This window comes from Aricia agestis, chromosome 4, assembly GCF_905147365.1.
Source record: "Aricia agestis chromosome 4, ilAriAges1.1, whole genome shotgun sequence".
Classification (NCBI taxonomy): Eukaryota; Metazoa; Arthropoda; class Insecta; order Lepidoptera; family Lycaenidae; genus Aricia; species Aricia agestis.
In genome coordinates, this window is record NC_056409.1 from 17477156 (window position 1) to 17498511 (window position 21356).

The 21356-nt window shown below is 39.7% G+C and overlaps 1 protein-coding gene across 1 annotated transcript in view; it reads left to right on the plus strand.

Moving 5' to 3' along the window:
• The window catches only part of LOC121726475 (Down syndrome cell adhesion molecule-like protein Dscam2), a 49550-nt gene that overhangs the window by 19062 nt on the left and 9132 nt on the right, over positions 1-21356 (plus strand). Inside the window, exons 9-23 of the mRNA XM_042113864.1 lie at positions 1169-1304; positions 2551-2670; positions 5826-5990; positions 6401-6545; positions 11765-11913; positions 13452-13662; positions 13902-14097; positions 16854-17020; positions 17772-17854; positions 18102-18239; positions 19341-19544; positions 19793-19922; positions 20458-20642; positions 20847-21026; positions 21111-21299. Of these exons, the coding sequence (XP_041969798.1) occupies positions 1169-1304; positions 2551-2670; positions 5826-5990; positions 6401-6545; positions 11765-11913; positions 13452-13662; positions 13902-14097; positions 16854-17020; positions 17772-17854; positions 18102-18239; positions 19341-19544; positions 19793-19922; positions 20458-20642; positions 20847-21026; positions 21111-21299 (2398 nt within the window). The remainder of the gene's footprint in view (positions 1-1168; positions 1305-2550; positions 2671-5825; positions 5991-6400; positions 6546-11764; positions 11914-13451; positions 13663-13901; positions 14098-16853; positions 17021-17771; positions 17855-18101; positions 18240-19340; positions 19545-19792; positions 19923-20457; positions 20643-20846; positions 21027-21110; positions 21300-21356) is intronic.

Sequence of the window (21356 nt, forward strand, 5' to 3'; positions counted from 1 at the left end):
TTAATGAATCGCGACATGTCTATAGTGTAGGCGGGCCGGTCGTTAGCGCAGGGTCTTCACTCTCCGGGGTGTAAACTGTCCTCACGCCCATTCAGACCAAACGTCAATTAGTAGTATTTAATAAAAGCTATGAATAACGAATAAAAGTATCCATACTTCCGTACTAATATTATAAATGCGAAAGTGTCTGTCTGTCTGTCTGTCTGTCTGTTACCTCTTCACGCCCAAACCGCTGAACCGATTTGGCTAAAATTTGGCTTGGAGATTTGAGTCCCGGGAAAGGATATAGGATAGTTTTTATCCCGGAATGTACGATTCCCGCGCAATAAATTAATTTAGGCGCAACGGAGTTGCGGGCGTCATCTAGTAAATAATAAAAATGGAATATGTGCATGAAAAGTGTTTACTGTGAAACATGAATTTGCATCAAGAAGTTACAGTTCATTCAATATCATATTACTTATATTGTTATGAAAAGTTTTTGCTAAGTAATTATTAGACATTGGTATTAGGATGTACTATATTATTAAAGTTGTGAAATTTATTATGAATATACTTAGATCTATACGATTTATTATGCGACTAAAAGATTTTTAGGTTTGGCAAGTTTTTAACAAAGTTTGCGATACGATATTGGCAAGATTGTTCGTTCAAAGTTATTTTACCGCTTTCCGAGACTTTTATGCCGACGCAATAAGTATCATTTCCGTAGAACTCTGAGGTAAAAGTTTACTGTGTGGCATGCTGCCAGATCTACCTCCGAGTCCTATCCGTCTGCTGAATATTAATAATAAATATACAAAGCTACGTCTTTAGCCTACGAACTTTATTTAACTTGCGATATTTTTCAAGTGAAGAAGACAGTTTCGAATCTTGATACTGATAAGAAAAGTTTGACGATACTAGTATTTATTTTAGTAGATATTAATAAACATTTGCAAATATAAACTATGTTAAACGTAGTAGAAATGTGAACTGTTACAATATTTGCATACTAAATTGTACTCGTTCATATTTTTTGGTACCGTAATACCATATGGGATGGGTGGATATGGCATGTCAATGTAGATGTTAGTGGTCAGTGGTTATGGTATGTCAATGGATATTAGACATAGTTGCTAGTGGATATGGTATGTCATTGTAGTTGTTATCCTCCCACATTGTGCAGGTGGACGAGCGCGGCGCGGAGTTCTACAGCATGCTATTGTTCAAGTCGCTGACGGCGGCGCACAGCGGCGTGTACACGTGCGTCGTCACCAACACCGCCGGCAAGGCCAACACTTCCGCCGAGCTCGCTATCAAAGGTATCAATCGTGGTGTCCGTTTTAGCGTATACGTATTTATATAGTACTCTGTGCTATACGGTACGATCGTATCGTACACACAAGTCAGATACATCGCATGAAAGAGTACTAATATTCAATTGAATAATCAGTAGCACGTAAAAGTATAAAATGTTGTAAACATGACTTATTTGTAATTTGTAACTTATAAATTTATTAGATACGTTATGAAATACCTACGTAATAATACATATTGCATACTTAAATAAAATAGTAATGTTTGCTGATTTTAGTTTTATAGTTATTGATTTTGAGGCCTTATAGGTTGAATATAAAATAACATTTGTGCCATTTGACGCGCAGCCATAAAAAAGTTACAGCAGCCCCGCGCTTTTCACACTAATTTGCTAATTTGTAATAAGAACTTATTTCCTCTGGTCTCTTTGCAAAATAACGATGAGTACAATTTGTAAAATTGTATATTTATTTTAAGCTAGGTGACTTATTCATATTAGTCATGAATTTAGACTTAAGCTAACAGTCGCCAAATTAAGTAGTTACACAATTTTCCCAACAAATATATCAGTATTCTGAAATTTTTGATTACTTATTCTAATCTTATCTTATCTTTCTTATATCTTTAAACGCGCAATTCCTGTATGTATATATATATATATATATATATATATATATATATATATATATATATATATATATATATATATATAATTGGAATCTCGGAATCGGCTCCAACGATTTTCATGAAATTTAGTATTTAGGGGGTTTCGGGGGCGAGAAATCGATCTAGCTAGGAATCATTTTCAGAAAATGTCTTTTTATTCGTGTTTTATCGATAATCGATAAACTGAAAAATATGACTCTTCCTGACATCTATTGGCGAATAATAATACTATTTTGTTAGCAACTAATTGTTTTAACGACCAGCAGATGGTGTTATTAAGTAACACGAAGTCAATGAGTGTTTGCTATACCGAGCAAAGCTCAGTCATCCAGGTACTTCTTGCATTAACGCAGTTATTTTGTGTTAAATATTACCGGAATGAAACTCGCAAAAATACCCGCCGAGTAGGGTATACAAGATATTGTAACTTCCAAAGCCATGTTAAAATTTATATTAACAACATAATACTAACCATAATATATTATGACAAAATAAAACGCTAATCGTATCAAATGTAGAGTCAGTCACATACGGAATTGCCCATATAGAGTAACTTCAAGATATTATAACTTCCAACTTTCACAGTGCCGCCATTTTGGCAAATGGAACCATCAGACGCGGCGGTGCTGCTGAACGGGTCGCTGACGGTGAGCTGCGAGGCGCGCGGACATCCCGCGCCCGCCATCTACTGGACCAAGTTCTCCGGTAATTCATAGTAATTATTACTACAGCTGTTAGAGTTTGGGTTGTGTTCTTTAAATTAAGACCGCTGCACACATTGGGCCAACGCATTGCAGTGCAGTGCAGGGAAACTCACTGCCAAGTAGGCTTAAACACGTAGCCCGTAGGTCCAATGCTCTGGCTTTATGCGTTGGCCCAATGTCTATCGGACTTTATACTTAAGTTATTAGGATGAGGGCCTGTTTCACCACATTCTGATAAGTGCCAGATAGGTTATCCACCACTTAACTTGACAGATAGAGAGCTGGTTTCACCATTTTCTGATAGAGTGCCGAATAGGCTATTCACAACTTTTTTGACAGATTCTCCATACTTCATAATATTCTGTTAAGTAAAGTGGTGGATAGCCTATTTGCCACCTATCAGGAAGTGGTGAAACAGTCCCGGAGTATGGAGAATCTGTCAAAAGGTTGTGGATAGCCTATCCGGCACTTTATCAAGAAGTGGTGAAACAGGCCCTTATTCTCGTAGAAATTCGGCGGTAAAAGAACTGTGAACTAGATGTGTAGCACAGAAATGGAGCCACGTTACGGGTAAAAATTAGCAGCCTCAATTTCGCGAAGGCGAGTAAAATCAAGCAATTAAAACTGCGTAGTGGTGTAGCATTTGAATATAATTACGGAATTACGTGTTAAAATTTGAGTTTTTCACATCTTTCTAAGCCATGGTGATTTTAAAAAAATGGCTTAATAGGGTTCCTAAATTTTAAAGCATAATAATTCTTGCCATCTTCGAAAGAAATGACAAGATTCAGAACTAATTAATAATTATTGTCATTTATGCTATCTCTATTATGCTCTAGAGTCTAAAGTCTAAACCTAGATACTCAATGTAACTCTACCTTGGCCTAATTTTAGTTTTTGAGGACGTAACGAACTAATGACTGCGCCAAGACTTTAGTTTATTTTTCCCATGACTGATGGACATAACGAATTTCAAGCTGTTACAACATTCATTACAAACTGTTTCAGTGTTGAAAATATCTCGTTATTCTCAATTGTTAAAAATATAAGTGAAAAAGTAAGTTAGTACCTACAGCAAAGTTGAGACTTGAGTAAGAGTACGATCGATCGATCAATCGATTTAAATGTTATCTTGTGGTTTTTAACGACAATTAAATCTGTAGAATACAATTTTTGGCGTTTAAATATTTCGGAGCATCGAATTAAAATGAAAACGCTTGCAAAGTTTTGAAACTGGTGGATCAAGAGTCTTATAGACAAACGTGGGAGAGCCATGCTTCGGCACGAATGGGCCGGCTTGACCGGAGAAATACCACGTTCTCACAGAAAACCGGCGTGAAACAGCGCTTGCGCTGTATTTCGCCGAGTGAGTGAGTTTACCGGAGGCCCAATCCCCTACCCTATTCCCTTCCCTACCCTCCCCTATCCCCTTTCCTTCCCATCCCTACCCTCCCCTATTACTCTATTCCTTCTTAAAAGGCCGGCAACGCACCTGCAGCCCTTCTAATGCTGCGAGTGTCCCTGAGCGACGGAAGTTGCTTTCCATCAGGTGACCCGTTTGCTCGTTTGCCCCCTTATTTCATAAAAAAACGACAAAGAGTTTTGTATCATAGCTAAGAAATGAGCACACAACAGCAAAAATCTTATAGGAATGTAGGAATACTATGTGAACATTACATAAATTATTTTATTTTAATAATGGGCCAAGTTCCGTACCAGTATAGAGTAAAAGTAACTTATATGGAAGCCCCCCTTAAATATTAACTTTATTTTATTTTTAGTATTTGTTGTTATAGCGGCAACGTGGCGGCAACAGATATAATTATACACAATCTGTGAAAATTTCAGAAGTCTAGCTATAGCGGTTCTTGAGATACACCCTGATGATATACAGACGAACAGACGGATAGACGGACAGACATCGAAGTCTTTGTAATAGGGTCCCGTTTTTACCCTTTCGGTACGGAACCCTAAAAACTAAAACTGTAAACTACAACAGTCCTACACGTTAAAGTTCGGCAACATACCTACTACGAAGAAAATCATAAAGAATATATTCGTATGTAAACGCGCAAATGGAAACATCATTCCTGTCACATCGCCACATCGGCCCGTGTCGGCCCGCCATTCTGTAATGGGTCACGTCAGTGGCACTGGCGGCTGTGTTTTGAATATTTCGCTCAATAATAAAATATGATTCTCTAGAGGCTTTCTTTCGACAGACACGTTGTATATTTTGGTTTTTAGGGTTCCGTACCCAAAGGGTGAAAACGGGACCCTATTCATGAGACTTCACGATTCACGACGATGTCTGTCTGTCTCCAGGCTGTATCTCAAGAACCGCTAAAGCTAGAGTTCCGAATTAATACAGATTGTGTAGGTACTTATATCTGTTGCCGCTATAACAACAAATACTATAAACAAAATAAAATTAATATTTAAAGGGGAGCCCCCTTTAAATATTAATTTTATTTTGCTTTGCAATCAACCATACCTACAATAAACTTGATTTTTTTGGCCTTTTTTGCTCTATATCAATAATGGTAACAGGTAGGCACTTGATATTTTCACAAAGGCCTTAACTATATGTCTATAAAAATAAATAAATAAAAATTCTTTATTTCAGCAAAAACATACAAAATTTCTAAAAAAAAACATTACAGTGTCAGTTATTGCTCTCTCAATATTTAAGAATAATATTAAAATAAAATAAAAATTAAGTGGGGCTCCCATAAAAAAACACAATTTTTGGTCTATGTTTGCTCTTTAACAGTACGGAACCCTTTGTGCGCGAGTCCGACTCGCACTTGGCCGATTTGTATAACTTAAAGTAAGCGTGAGTTACGGATGGAACCATTTGTCTCTTCTTTCTAAATAGGGTTGTATGAGATGCCTAGAAAAATAAGTTTTATGGTATGTAATGTATTATTTTGCGTGATGTTGCTCTAAAAGGAATAGTAGTTCTATTGTATATCCATACGAATTGTGATAAACTTGTCCAATTGAAAGGGAAAAGGATCATGATGGATTTCAACTACTCGTACTTACTACTTCAGAACTTACATATTTATTATCTTTCTGTTTGGTCAAAACTCTGTATAATTTAGTTTATTTTAACCTGTTTACTTATTTTTACTTTTTTTTTCTATCAACAAGGCAGCACAGAGACGTCGCTGGGCGGGGTGTCAGACCCGGTTGTGCTGAACAACGGTTCCCTGCGCATAGAGTCAGCACGCGCGGAGCACTCGGGGAAGTACAGGTGTCGCGCTGAGAACGGAGTGGCGCCGGCCTTGTCCAAGACGCTCAATATACATGTTAATGGTGAGTTCTTACCTATGCATCATGGTTTGATGGCGTTAAAAAGAGAGTGAACTAACGAAATGTTAAAGTTGTCGATTTAATAGGGTGAATAAAAACACGGCCTAAGCGTTATTGTGAAAACGTCAACCTTTTCTTAATACGAATAAAATTTTAAAATAAATATTGGCCTGGTTGTTATTGGCGCAAATTAAATGTCTTTTGTGACCCGTTGGTCACAAAAAACTGCACAAAACAGAGAATTGACGTAGATTGAATCAAAGTCCCGAAGCCTATTAATTACTTGCTAAAGGTTTCGCTGTCTCTAATGACTAATCTATGTTCTAACGTGGAACTTAACGTATGGTTGTGAATAATAAGTATAAATTTAGTAATTCCAAAATTTAGTTTCCCATTTTTTTTGTTTACCTTAGAACCAGCCCGTTTTGAGACGCCCTCGGTGAACATATCGGCGAAGCTGGGTGACACGGTGCGGCTGGCGTGCGTCGCGCGAGGGGACACGCCGCTGTCCATGTCGTGGAGTCACTCAGGACGTGTACTACCCAATTCTGACTACAGGTAAGGCGATATTGAGATTAATTTCAAGTAAAGAACGTGAATTGTGAGAAACTACAGGTATCGGGACATACCAAAAAATACGTGTGGCACTCGGCTGCCGCCGCGCTCGCTGCCGCGATAAAGCTATTGCTTGCACGTTTTATCAACTTATGCAATTATAATTCGCATATGTCTAATCTCACGCACACAAACATTGTGCCGAAGTCTGGCCGCTTTGCCGGTCGGAGTGGGGTGTGTTTTTTAGGTTTTTTTTTTTTAATGAAATAAAAAAACGAGCAAACGGGTCACCTGATGGAAAGCAACTTCCGTCGCCCATAGACACTCGCAGCATCAGAAGAGCTGCAGGTGCGTTGCCGGGAACGGGATTGCCGGGGATGGGAAGGAAAGGGAAGGGAATAGGGTAGGGGATTGGGCCTCCGGTAAACTCACTCACTCGGCGAAACACAGCGCAAGCGCTGTTTTACACCGGTTTTCTGTGAGAACGTGGTATTTCTCCGGTCGAGCCGGCCCATTCGTGCCGAAGCATGGCTCTCCCACGTACACACGTTCTTCGTTACGGAATTACTTGATTCGGTTACCGTGCTCAAAGCCCGCGATAGAAGTTATGCAATAGCTTAAGAGGAGTCCACACCGCCCTTTTTTTATACAAACGTTGTCCCCTGTTTCCTCCCTGGATAATGCTAGTAGAGTTATAATTTTTTTCCTGAATATCTACGGCCACTAATACAATGTCCCTATGTTTTCTTTTTTTCATAATTTAATTATTAAATAAGATATGAACGTTCAAAAACCCAAAAAAAAATGGCCAGATTTTCCGCTGTGTTCAAACATCCAGAAAACAGATTTAGCTAGATTTTACAAAAAAAACATAGGAACATAGCTCAAGCCTTTCTTTAATCTTTAATGAAAAAAATACTTAAATCGGGTAAGTTTTGGAGAAGGAATCAGGGGACAACGAATCGTTGATTTTCTGCAGTTGTCTCTATCGCGTTCTGCGGTATAGGCTTGAGGTAAGGGAGACAGCTATAGTTATTACACGTACTTTTTTTCATTTCTCTAGCCCCTGGTGTATCTATATACTATATACGTGAGAGAAAAACTTTGTAACCCTTTTTACGAAAAATGGGGAAACGTAGGTGCATGAAATTTCGCACAGTTATAGTTTATATGATGAAGGAGTGCATCGAGCTAATATTATTTTAAATTATGCTTTTATCATAATTATATATTTTTAACAAATAAAACGTTACACACACTACGACACTACTACTAGGAAAAATGACAGATTTTTGAGTGACAAGCCTATCCATACAAATTATACACTTTTATTTTTGGTTGAAGTCTGTTGACAACAAGTTGACAAATTGAAAATGGATTATTGTTTTTTTTATTTAATTTTAGATACTATTAGACAATGCTTAAACGGCCAGTCTGAGATCAGCTGAGTCCCAGAGACAAGAATTGAAAAAAACTATGATGAAGTCAATATTTTATTAATATTTTTTACAAAATATAGGTAGCAGTCCTGATGTCGTTGCAAGTAAGGTCGAATTTCGACCATTGGGCGATCTCTAGTCCTCTTAAAAATGTTACAGGACGTTACACGTGAATAACGTGATATTGTGTGAAAGTACAGGTAAATCACGCGTAAATTATCATGAAGAGTGGGAGAGCCATGCTTCGGCACGAATGGGCCGGCTCGACCGGATAAATACCACGTTCTCACAGAAAACCGGCGTGAAACAGCGCTTGCGCTGTGTTTCGCCGGGTGAGTGAGTTTACCGGGGGCCCAATCCCCTAACCCCTACCCTATTCCCTTCCCTACCCACTTGCAGCTCTTCTGATGCTGCGAGTGTCCATGGGCGATGGAAGTTGCTTTCCATCAGGTGACCCGTTTGCTCGTTTGCCCCCTTATTTCATAAAACAAAAAAAAAAGAACTGTCGGTACAACTTACGTTTTTATGGCCGCATTCAGAGACATTTAATGATTACTTTCTAGTTTCCAGTAATTTAATGAAATTGTTGACAGAAACAGCACACACTTTCTATTAAAGTCTCATTAAGTTAAGTTAAGTAATCATAAAATGCTTCCGATTATGCCGTTAGAGAAAGTATATTGTGACTTATAAGAAATCTTTAATTTGATAAAATAATCATGTCAAATTAAATTTGCATTACTATCCATTTTACTCATTTTACCAAGACAATAAACCCTAAGAAATTTAAAACCTGACAAGAAATTTAAACTAGCTAAGTATGAAAAGGGAATTTAAAAGAATTCGCAAGCGATTGTTCTCTTCAACGGATTCTTGAATGCTAAAGTATCGGTGACGTGACCAAGATTGTCTGGCGGAGTTCTGGACTATTATTTATTCACTGCACACCAACTTGTAAAGTCGGAGTTATATCCCCACTACCCGCTCTCGAAATACAGACGACAGAGGTATTTTAGATAGAGTTAGCCATTGACTCGGTGTCCTGTGCGCAATGTATTGGAAAGTTAAAAGTAGGTATTTAATTTTTATCCATTACTACTTAATAAAAATATTAATACAGCAACTGGCCTGCTGTACTTATTTGTTCGTCTTGTGTATTTTCATTGATTAAGAAAAACATTGCAAAGTTAGTATCTGAGTAAATATTTTTGGTATATAGTAGTTTAGTATGTAGGAGGATCCCCCGTAATGCAAAGAATTTACAATTGAACTTATTAGGTATGTGCTAAGACTAGACGTACTTCAATATGGTACTTGATAAACATCAAAAATATGTAAAAGAAACCTTTAAAAAAATTTCGAAGTATTGTACTTAAGGCTCCCACACAAAACTGCGAATTCGCATCGCGTTGCAAATATCTGCGACAAAACTCATACTAAAAATGGCATTGCAATACGAATTCTCACGAATTCGCAGTTATATGTGGCAGCCCGCAATCCTCGCCTCAAAAGATTACCCATTTCTCGGAATACACGGCGTGTAGGCATTGTATGCTACACTAACAAAACATTGTCTCATATAAAGTTCAAGTGAAGCAACGCTTTGTCTTCTTTGATCCCCATTTACCATTTAACTAAGAATTGATGTTATGCTACGTAATATTATGTTAAACGTTTTAAGTTAGGTATCTATACAGGGTGCAATTAAACCTACCTGCCAAATTTTTTTTGGGGCTTAGGTATCATTAGGTGAGTTCATTAAACCACAAAAAATAGGGTGTTAATTTTTTTACAATATTACAATAACATATTTTATCCCAAAAAAAATCGATGCACAATGGTCACTTCATAAGTTCACAATAATTACGATATTGCGAGTCCCGCTACTCCATCGCGCGCGATATCCAATCGGAAGACCGGTTATGCGTACGGGTAAAGCGGGTGTGACGCGCGGGGTGGGAGGCGGGAGGCCCGCCGGTCGCCAGCGACCGTTTAGCAGCGTTGCTAGAATGTTACTTTTGTAACATTTTACGTTACTTTTGACCCTTGCATGTTACATTCATGTGACATGACTACAGATGTTACTTTTACGTTACTTTTGGTAATTGAAAAAAAAGATGTTTGAAACCAAAAATGCGAAAACGAAACACACTTAGTTTTATTGAGTTTTGTCGTTACACCTGACAATGCTTTGAATGAACGTGGCGAAAAAAGCAACTAACGCTGCCATCATACAAAAACAAATTTTTGACAGTTCTCCTTTATCAGCAGCAGTAGTATGTTTTCGTGCATTGTGGATACACCCCCCCGGCATTTAAAATATTATATAAGTAATACGAAATGTTACTTTTCCCCTCAAAATGTTACTTTTCGCATGACAATAAGTAACTTTCGAACATACAGCTCTGGCAACACTGCCGTTTAGTGCCACGCGCGTAGTTGTATAGCTAACACGTTTTGTTTGTCACGGCCCCCGCGCTTTAATTAGTGTCTGTTACAATGTATCCTAACCACGATCGAGTGTTATGAAATGTGGAGGTGCTACATTTTGAGTGGCAAAAGTTTACGCGGAACCCTGAGACTGTACGAGCAAGAAAGCCTTCCTCATCTTCGTAACAGCTGATTGATGATTCTCGAATGCAGCAGCTGTACCCTGAATTTGTATCGCGAAATAATCAAAGACTCGGATTATGGACAGTTCGCTCTTCGCAACACCTGCACACGCCTAGCCAGCCTCGAAGACATGCCTCTGACGAGGTTAAAAGTGACAAAGTTGTGCTTAACAAACTTTTAAAGTCTTAAAGACAATGTGCAAAACGCGCTAGATTCTGCTTAGAGCAAGGCGGATTGCAGTTTGAACTATGTTAAGTGTAGACAAGATGGAAGTAGATAAGATTTAGAGGTGGGTTATTTTGATTTTTAATTAGTTGTACTGTGTACATAAGTTAATTGAATTTTTTAAATACGCGTAAATGCAAGGTTTAGATTTATTATGAATTTCTAAAGTGCTTATTTTTCGTAATTAGAAAGTTGTAATTTTCCATTCTATTGATGTGTACCAATTAATTTTATGTTAAACATACCGGTCTACGTCCTTTATATTTGACGGTCCTAAGTCTGTCAAAGTATGAAGAGAAAATTCGCAACTTATGATAATAACAAGAATGCAGTGACGGATTAATCAAATTAAGCAATTGCCTAGGGCATCACGTCTGAGGGGGCACCAGAAGAGTAAAGGTTCAAATACCGATTCGGATACGGATCGAGTCGGTCGAGATACGGATAGGGGGGCCCACATGCATGGATTGCTTAGGGCATCAAGTAGTCCGTCACTGCAAGAATGTCAATGGAAGAGCGGGCCGGGGCCATGCCGCGCATGTGTCCATGTTTTGTGGTGTTTGGTAGGCTAACTTTCGGAGGCTATTTCTCAAAATTTTAGTACTGAGTGATTGTAAAAGAAGAAATACGTGTATTTTTATTTTTAACAAGGATTAATATATCCAAATTTGGCAGGAAGGTTAAATTGCACCCTGTATAACGTTAACGAGAAAATCTTTTCTAGATGAGTGAAACTAAAGTGTGGATGCCATGTACATAAGTATTTATTTTATTTTTTTCACAATTCGCCATAATGATAGACCCTTAGCATCCCAGTATTCCTAGATATATTCCTACTTGAGTATAGTTTCGTATAGTATAGTTCTCAAATCGTCACAATAATTATTATAAAACGTAGGTATTTCAGCTGTTTATTTCTCCCTGTAACTCTCTATCTCTCGCCAGGATGAGCATATCGGAGACTCGCAGCGCGGAGGGTTTGCGCAGCGAGCTGGTGATAGAGCGCGCGGACCGCCGCGACTCGGGCGTGTACCGCTGTCAGGCATCCAACCCCTACGGACGGTCGGATCACTTCGTGCATCTCGGTGTGCAAGGTATGTGCTGATACTCAGTACAGTATCCATTTGTTACTGCAGCGCTGGACACTGTACAGTTTTCTTTATTTTATAAGTAAAATATTACAATCTTCAAAAAAGCATCATCATCAATCTATCGCCGCACACTCCTTAACGTATTTTGTACTGAACAGCATTAGATTCAGGCACTGGATGTCAATACTTTCTTGCTGGATATCAGGACTTTCATCACGGAGCTCATACAAAGAGGAGCTGGCCTAAGCAACTGTGCACTGTGATTTTCAACTAGGTCCTGACGTCATCACTGTGGGCGGGGCTTAAGTCAGTACACTTTCAGCGTTTGTCAGGTGCACACGTAACGAGACTCCCAATAAATTGGTGTTTTCTGCGTATTTAACAAGGGAAGGATGAAGTATTGTGTTTTACACTGTCGAAAACACTCAAACAGACGTTCTGATAATATATATACATTTTCTTTTGGTATTATTTTTCAATCGTCGGATATGTTATGACATGAGGTTCTTATAGGGGTAAATAATATACACATAACACATTATAAAGTTACTTATTTAGTACTCAGGTAAAATCTATCTGGTAAATCAGCCCTTACATTGAAAGTAAACATTGAAAGTAAACAACACTCTATACTAGTATTCTTAAATTAAATACATATCATATCATAATATTTTATTACAATTATTTTTAACCGACTTCCAAACAGTCTAGTCTAGACGTTCGGCTCTGGATATATTTTTTATGTATGTTCAACGATTACTCCGCCGTTTATGAACCGATTTTCAAAATTTTTCTTTTGTTGTACATTGTATTGTTTCGAGTAGGTAACATGTTCACAAAAGTGGTGGTCTGGTGATGGAAACCATAAGAAATCGAGGTGACTCCTTGATATTCAAATGGGAACATATGGTCCCAGAAAACGTTCAAAATCTTTCGATTAATAACCTTCTTGGGATTCCAATCAACACGCCCAATTAATTTCAGCCATTTTCCTCTTATTAGAGGATCTTGAGGGAATCTGTAAAACAAATGATTATGATATATAAATATAAACCTTCCTCTAGTTTTAGAGTCAGTCTATATTATAGTAGTTATATTATATTAGCTATATTATACTATACTATATTATATTATATTAGTTAAAATAAGATAATAATATGTCCTTTTTAGTCCGGCCGCACATTATCCGAATTTCTGATCACAAAAATTCGGACGCCCCGCCCCGCTCATACATTTTGACACGTCAGAAATTCTTTTAGTATGATGGGTCTACAACAAAATCTATGAACAGAGTGCGTTCCGCCGGGCGTCCGAATTTTTCTGATCAGAAATTTCGGAAAATGTGCGGCCGGGTTTAAGGTGATAAATATAAAGGTCTGTCGAACTGCGGGGCATCCAACGCTATTCATTGTGATCTCTACTTGTCAGCTCTGTCTTAAAAAAATTAGACAGGCTTTTAAAATCACAACATACTATTCACCTATTTCAATCGATGATATAAAAGAACCTAGTCTCTAATCTAATCCCATTCTAATCCCTAGAACCCCCCGAGCCTCCAGCGAACTTCCGCGTGCTAGACACCACATCTCGGACCATCCGTCTGGAGTGGCGGCGGCCGTACGACGGCAACTCGCCCGTGCTGGGCTACGTAGTCCAGTACAGGAAACACGACGCCACCAGCCCCGAAGCCTGGAGGGACGCTGATACACATAACGTGTCCGTGTCCGCGCACTCGCTTGATTCATATACCGAGTAAGTTTAGAGTTCAATAATATGTACCTATCTTCAGTGGCCGCCTTACCCATTGCGAGGCCCCGGGCGGCTGGTCTTTGAGAGGTCCCGGTCAGCAGGGCTTTGTGAGGCCCTTTCGCCGTCCGTCCACCGCCGCCGACACCGAGACCTCATCGCCAAAAATAAAAAAACAAATTAGCTCTCAATTTGTTGTTACTATGTAGTCGTATACACCTAATCATCACTCTTATTTGCACTAGGTCGGAGGGCACAACAATCTCCGGGCTGGAACCGGCCACAGCGTACCTGGTGCGCGCGCGCACGGTATCAGCTCAGTTCTCGTCGGCGCACACTCGCGCGCTGCTCGCACTCACCCGGCACGAGCCGCCTGCGCGCGCGCCGCTCGCTTTGCGGGTCTCAGCGCCTTCGCCCGCCGTGTTGCAGCTTGCTTGGCAGGTGAGACAAATGTGTTGTTTGGAAACGAACTGCCAAAGAGTGGCGAACAAGTTCTACGAGTATCAAACGTGATGGTTGATTGAAAAGTTCTATCGAATGAATTGCCGTGTGACGTGCATGATCTGTTACCTACTTCGCCGCAACGACATTGTAGAGCGATAGGCGTTTAATGGGAGATGGTCCACGAATACGATGTTAAACAGTATAAGCCTATTCCCAGAATTATTTTCGCGGGACGATTCACAGGAACGGTAGTTCAAGGACTTTAGGCGTTACGGTCTTCGCGCAACAGTCTTCCTTATATTGGAAAACAGAATATAATAGAAGTTACAACAATAGAGGTAAATACGTGCATCCCGTCCACCGTTCCAATTCCAGAATTAATAACTATCATTATAAGTTATTGACATAGAATTACAGCATCAAAACTGTTCCAATTATTGTGATTAATAGAATTGAAATATTGGTTAACTACAACAAATTGAGAGGGAAATTAATAAAATAGAAATCTGTAAATCTAAACTACATTTCATATAGGCTACGTACTATCAGAGAAATTCATTCATAGGCAGATACCAGACCTCCGTAATTTGGTCGCGTTTTGTCAAATTCAGCCGACAGATTACGTTGAATTGACATAATCCGACCAAATGACGTTAGTCTATCAACTCCCTATGAATAAATTTCTCTGGTGGTACATACAATTTTAAGATCGCTAAGCAAAAATAGGAAGGGAAGGCGCAGATCTTTCGTAGGGCGAGGAGTGTGGCAGGGTCACGCTATTGGTAGAAGAGTTATCGGACCTATCATCATTGTTAGAATGCAATTAGATGGAGACCCGTTATTGGTAAATATAGTAGGTATATAAATCATAATATGCGTCGATCGCCCTCTTAAGATTTTTACTGACCTATCTTTAAATTGTACTAGGCTTATATTACTCGACCTACAGAAGTATAAATCGTCAGAGCTCTACCATAAGTTTAAATTTATGGCAAATTTTACAGCGAATCTAGACGTTACTTGCGGAACTAAAATCGCCATAGTAAATATTTACGTGTCGGTATCGAGTATCGATAAATAATATAGCTTTAAACTCATGGTAAAGCTACTGATTAACTCTACAAATTTATTTTCATAATATCTACTTACTCAAGTTCTCTATTATAATAATCAAGTACTGTAATAAATATTGAAAGTTAATTTATTCACGGAATATTCATAAATAAATTAGTTACAGCTCGCTACAGCTGATGTTTATTTCACTTTATCTCTTCGACGTTTTCTATTAGTCAAACGGGCGTTCTGTTCATTGCTAATCATTTAACGTAACGAGCTTATACTTATATAGCTACCGACCATTAGCTTTTACATGTCTTATATTCCATTTCTTAAAAGTCTGCGAAACTATTTACTTAATCTTTTACTACCTACTCCTTTTGTTACATTTTGTGATAAAATGTACTCTAGTAGGTGAATTAATAATTAAAGTTATTTCATATTATATCTTTAAACGAGCAATTCTTGTATATATATATATATATATATATATATATATATATATATATATATATATATATATATATATATATATATATATATATATATATATATATATATATATATATATATATATTTAGAATCTGGAAATCGGCTCCAACGATTTTCATGAAATTTAGTATATAGGGGGTTTCGGGGGCGATAAATCGATCTAGCTGGGAATCATTTTTAGAAAATGTCATTTTATTCGTGTTTTATCGAATACCGAGCTAAGCTCGGTCAAATAGCTAGTATTATTTATTATAGCATAACAATACCATACCTACCAATTATACCATAACAATAATTGAACTAAACGAAGTAATTAATTATACTATGTTGTCTTCGAAATTTCCTAATAAAATATTAACTTTTTTGTGAAAATATTTGTAATATTATTTCTTCTTAATTGGATAGTCTAATTTACTAAATGTTTACTTGTTCCAAAAATATCTAAGTTCAGTGAAATACGCAAAATGCGGTCACGTTGACATTCTGAAATATCGCGAGCATCAACCAGCGTGAAATCGCCTTTGAATCGTCCTAATTTCGTGGATGCCATCGCGCACGCTGAAATTACATCAGTTACCTACTAGACCTGTATTTTGTTAGTAATTACCTACAACCTACATAGGTACACACTTTTTAAATACTTATTATGAACTTCTAGACCCTGTCGAAAATAATTTTATGTACAATATGTCTCTGTGCTTGCAATAAGTATATTCTTATCATATCGGCTTCAACATGGAATACCTAACAGTTTTTCTGTCTAAGTATACCCACGGTTCGAAAGGCTTCTAAGCAAAAAGGCTTCTAAGCAATAATTCAACATCAACGAGTAGGCAGTATAATGAGGAGTAGTATCATGCGTTGACTAAATACCGATGATAGTCATTTTCTTAGCGTTAAAAACGTGTATTGTGCAGTACCAATTTTGAACAAAAAAATCAAAATATTTTTTACCATCGAAGAAATTGATTCATAGGCAGTTGACGGACCTACGTCATTTAGTCGGCTTATTTCAATTCAATGTTAGCTGTGATCGGTCGGATGTATCTGACTTAACACGACCAAATTACTTAAGTCCGCTATCTGTCTAGGAATCAACTTCTCTGATAGTACTTTTGCCTTATAAGGCCCTCGTTGCCTGATCACCACACGATCTTCTCGCCCAACCACTCTTGTGATAACCGATATAGTTTTGATATACACAGGCACCACCGACATCCTCATGGAACGGCGAGCTGCTGGGCTACACGGTGTGGTGGTGGCCGGCGGCGGAGGGCTCCCTCACCGGCGGCGCTAACGTCGGCATGGAGTTCGCCACTGTGCGCGGACACATCGCCAAGTATACTATCGAGGGGCTGGAACATTATACCCGGTGAGTTAGAGAAACCACACATCTCGTAACCGTATCGCAAAGAGATCGTCCCCTTATTTCTTTGCCGTCAATCAGATTCCGATATATACCTGGCAGAGGGCCTAGGCCGGCAACGCACCTGCATTTCTTCTAATGTTGAGAGTGTCCATGGGCGACGGTAGTTGCTTTCCATCAGGTTACCCGTTTGCTCGTTCGCCCCCTTATTTTCGTATAAAAAAGTAAGGTCACACCTTAAAGCTGCGACTATTATGACTAGTTTTATAGCCTAAAAATATAAAATGGGGCCCGCCCTGCTCACAACGTGCGCAATGTTTTTCAGATCATTTGATGGTGTTAACCCTCTCGGGTTAATGTTTTATGAATAATTCTAAAGAGTTTTCCTCGTATGTCACGCAAAGTTACTACTTTTTGATCCACTCTTTATGTTATGTTACGTTGCGTTTTTTCGTGTATCATCTTTAAATATATAAGTCGGCTGAACGCCGACGCACAATATAATGTGTCTAAGTGATTTGTTTACTTCCGTTTTATTTAACAAAATATTTAATTAGATTCTAATTATCTCGTAAGGGGCTTTAAGCCTATTAGCATGGTATGAAAAAAAGCTATGGTAGGTATTACTAAATAAATAACCCAGATTGTCATAAGATGGATCAGGGCTAACTTTTTCATAGGACCGAAACATTATACTTTGAATATTATCATTTCATCAATCAGCCCTCTTACAGCTACATTTGTGTGGTTATCGCAGGTACTCGGTGAGCGTGCGGGCGTTCAACAGCGCCGGGGCAGGACCCGCCACGGCTCCGGTCAACACGCTCACACTTGAGAGTGGTAATTATAATTAACAATTTATTATTTTATATAACAACGAATTATAGACATACCAGCTGAGTCTATAGAGTACAGATATTTCATCCAGGTTGTATTCTTGTAAAATATGTTTATGTCTCGAGTCTTTAAAATGCATTTTTATAGAGTATTTAATATTTTAAAGAGAAATCCAACCCAAAAAGAATCGTTTTTACAAAATCCTAGGCCCAAACTCCTTAAAGCAATATTAATGACGTCATAATGTCAGTGCCGTCGGAGGGTCCGCGCTCGCTGCGGTGCCGCGCGGTGTCGCCGCAGAGCCTCAAGGTGGAGTGGTCGCCGCCGCCGGCGCACGCGCACCACGGCGCGCTGCTCGGCTACAAATTGCTCTACCGCCCCGATCACAGTTAGTTGATGGTCCATATTATGGTATTTAAATATTTTTCTACCCTAACACTACCGTGTGACAACGTGGTACGCACTAAAAGCAGGTCGGCGGTCAAAAGTCAAGACCACATTAAGCGACACTTCACGTTTTATAGAACGGGCGTTTTGTGTCGCGATTAACGCGCGTTAAGCGTTGCTGCCGCGTAGTGTGACCTCTTACTATTTCGTACAAAGAATATACTATATTATTATTTTAACCGCGACGTGTCTACGACTTAAAACTTAGGTACAATGCCGTGTAAGGCACATAATATATTATAAAAGCAGTCGGTAATTGACTGTTTAGTTTTTAATGAGGAATGAAATCTAGTAATTTTTTGATCGATTCATTTCAAGTTAAACCATAAAATAAACTGAATTTTTAAGCGAAGCGTATTATTTCCTATCATTGGCAGCGTTCCAGTGATTGGCGCTGTTCTATCAAAATAGAGAAAACTGGAATTTTAAATATTTGGGGTGCCAAATTGGGCAATTTACTAAAACATCGTTACAAATACTGTGGCCTATCCACGTTGGCACATGATAAACCAATACAAGCGGTTACTAAAGTATTGACTATAGATTAATCTATGATTTCCAATTTATCGACGTCAAATAAGCATGCCATAGCTAGATAGCTTCAAAAAGTAGTTAATTTGATTTGAAAATCATGGTCAATCATAGATGTCCATAAAAGCACAACGTTCAATCCCGGCCCAACCCAAGAGCCAGTCCACACGGCGCGTTGCGTCAGCGTTGCGTGGACGCGGCGCTGCCATTGCGTTGTTTTACATACAAATAACCAAGGTATTCACACGGCGCGCTGCGTCGTCGCAACGCACATAATGACAAGACGGACAGCAGCCCCCGAGATGAAGCGGGAGCCGAGGGGGTGTTGACGTTAAGACTGCTTCCTAATAATGCTGCGATGACGCAGCGCCCGTGTGGCCGGCTATGCGTCAAACGGCAGCGCTGCGTCGACGCAACGCGCCGTGTGGACTGGCTCTATGGAGGGGTCTTTCAGTATTCACAACTTTGATAACGTTATCACTGACTTTGCAATAATCGTATATTTACACAGCGCCTGAGTGGGTGGAGTGGGAGGCGCGCGGGGGCGGCGGAGGCGGGGAGGGCGCGGGGGCGGAGGTGAAGCGCGTGGCGAGTGTGGAGACGCTGCTACTAGCGTTGCGGCCGCACCGCAACTACACCGTGCAGGCGCTAGCGTACACTGCCGCCGGCGACGGCGTCCCCGCGCCGCCTGTGCGATGCACCACGCAGCAGGACGGTAGGGCTTTTACTAGAGTGTAACTGCAACTGCAGTGGTTCGGCATGAGCAGGCAGATTTTTTTTGCCAATCGAAAAAATATTTCTGCTGTGGCCAAGTTGTGGCCATCTTCCACGATCCGAAAAACTTTGACATGTTGTTGTGCCCTACTACTGATGTCCTTTAATTAATTATAATCTCACTGTACATATTATTATACCCTTTAACATACCATAAAGAAGTCAATAACAAAGTAATGCGTTTTATAGTTCCTGGCCCTCCGGCTGCGGTGAAAGTGATTGCGACATCTGTGACGTCACTAGCTGTTAGCTGGCTCCCACCGAGCCGGCCCAACGGACCAATCGTTTACTACACCGTGTTCTATAGAGAACTTGGCAGGTTAGATACTACCTTTAAACTATAAAGCGCTTTTTGCTGCAGCGGTGACGCTCCGTTATTTTACATAACGTTTTTGAATATATTACATTGATGCGTTGTGTCATCGGACGTGACGCTTAGACGAAACTATGGACGGACCATAAAGTTAATATACCTAGAGGAATAGAGAAACAAAGGCCTGAGCAAGCGAGATGTCACTATCAGTAACACTGCGTGGTAAAAAGAGACGTGTGATACATGACAGCAGCACTCTTTTTTGACGTCCAGTCGGCACGTGCCGCACGTTGACAATTTCATCTCATAGAAATCACGTGCAATCATGCTTGTGTAAGTGTATACGTACACATATTTTTACACACAGAGGAAACCAATTTCGTTTGACAGCTCGAGATTGTTACTCTATTCCCCTAGGTATATTAACTTTATGGGATGGACGGAGATGCTGGATGTGGCATACAGTGCGTTATTCCATTTCGACGACGCAATGTATGGAACCAATGAGGCGTCTGTCTTAGGATTTATGTTTTTGTCTCAGGGAAAGACCACCTCAAACCACGACAGTTCAGGCAGAGGATGGAGAATCTCTAGTCGGTCTCGGAGGCTATACTGAACTACGGTCTCTATCAGAAGGAGCCACTTATGAGGCGTGGGTCGCCGCCCATTCCTCTGCTGGAGAGGGCGAACCGTCCGCACCACAACCTGCTACTACTTCTTCAAGAGGTAAACATTATATTAAAAAGACTTTTTACCATTTTCAGAGACTAGAACATGATTTAATTCTCAACCTTGATGAGATTCATTGATTTTGTTGCTTTTGTGTAGCGACTTTATTTTTCAAGCTTGTTTCCTATGTAGTTTTTAATAAGCAACCCCAGAGCCCTAGCACTTATTTAATATTGTCTAGTAACCAAACCTTTGTTGTAGCCCCAGTAAAGCTACTATCATTCGGCGTATGGGTGCGTGTGCAGTGCGGGCGGGCGCTCCGCTTAGCGTGCACGTGGCGCGGTGACCCCGCCCCGCGTGCGCGCTGGTTGCGTGGCGACCGCCCTGTCACACACGATCCTCGGACTTATCTCACACCACATGGACATCTCACTATACATGGTAAATAGATGTTTGGACGTGACATCAACATTATTGTAAGTTATTTACATATTATTTTATTTATTTATTATTTATTTTACATAGAAGTGGATGCATCAACAAGCGGAAACTATACGTGCTCAGCGCGAAATGCGTTCAGTTCGGAGGAGGCGCGATTTCGCGTGGAGTGCGCAGCGCCGCCGTCAGCGCCCGCGCTCGCTGCACGACGCATCACGCACGCCGAAGCCGAAATCACGTGGCGGTCTACACATCACCCATCCGCACCGCCTCAAGGTATGGAAATTTATTATGAACATATCATGTTATTATTACCTATATATTACTTTAAGC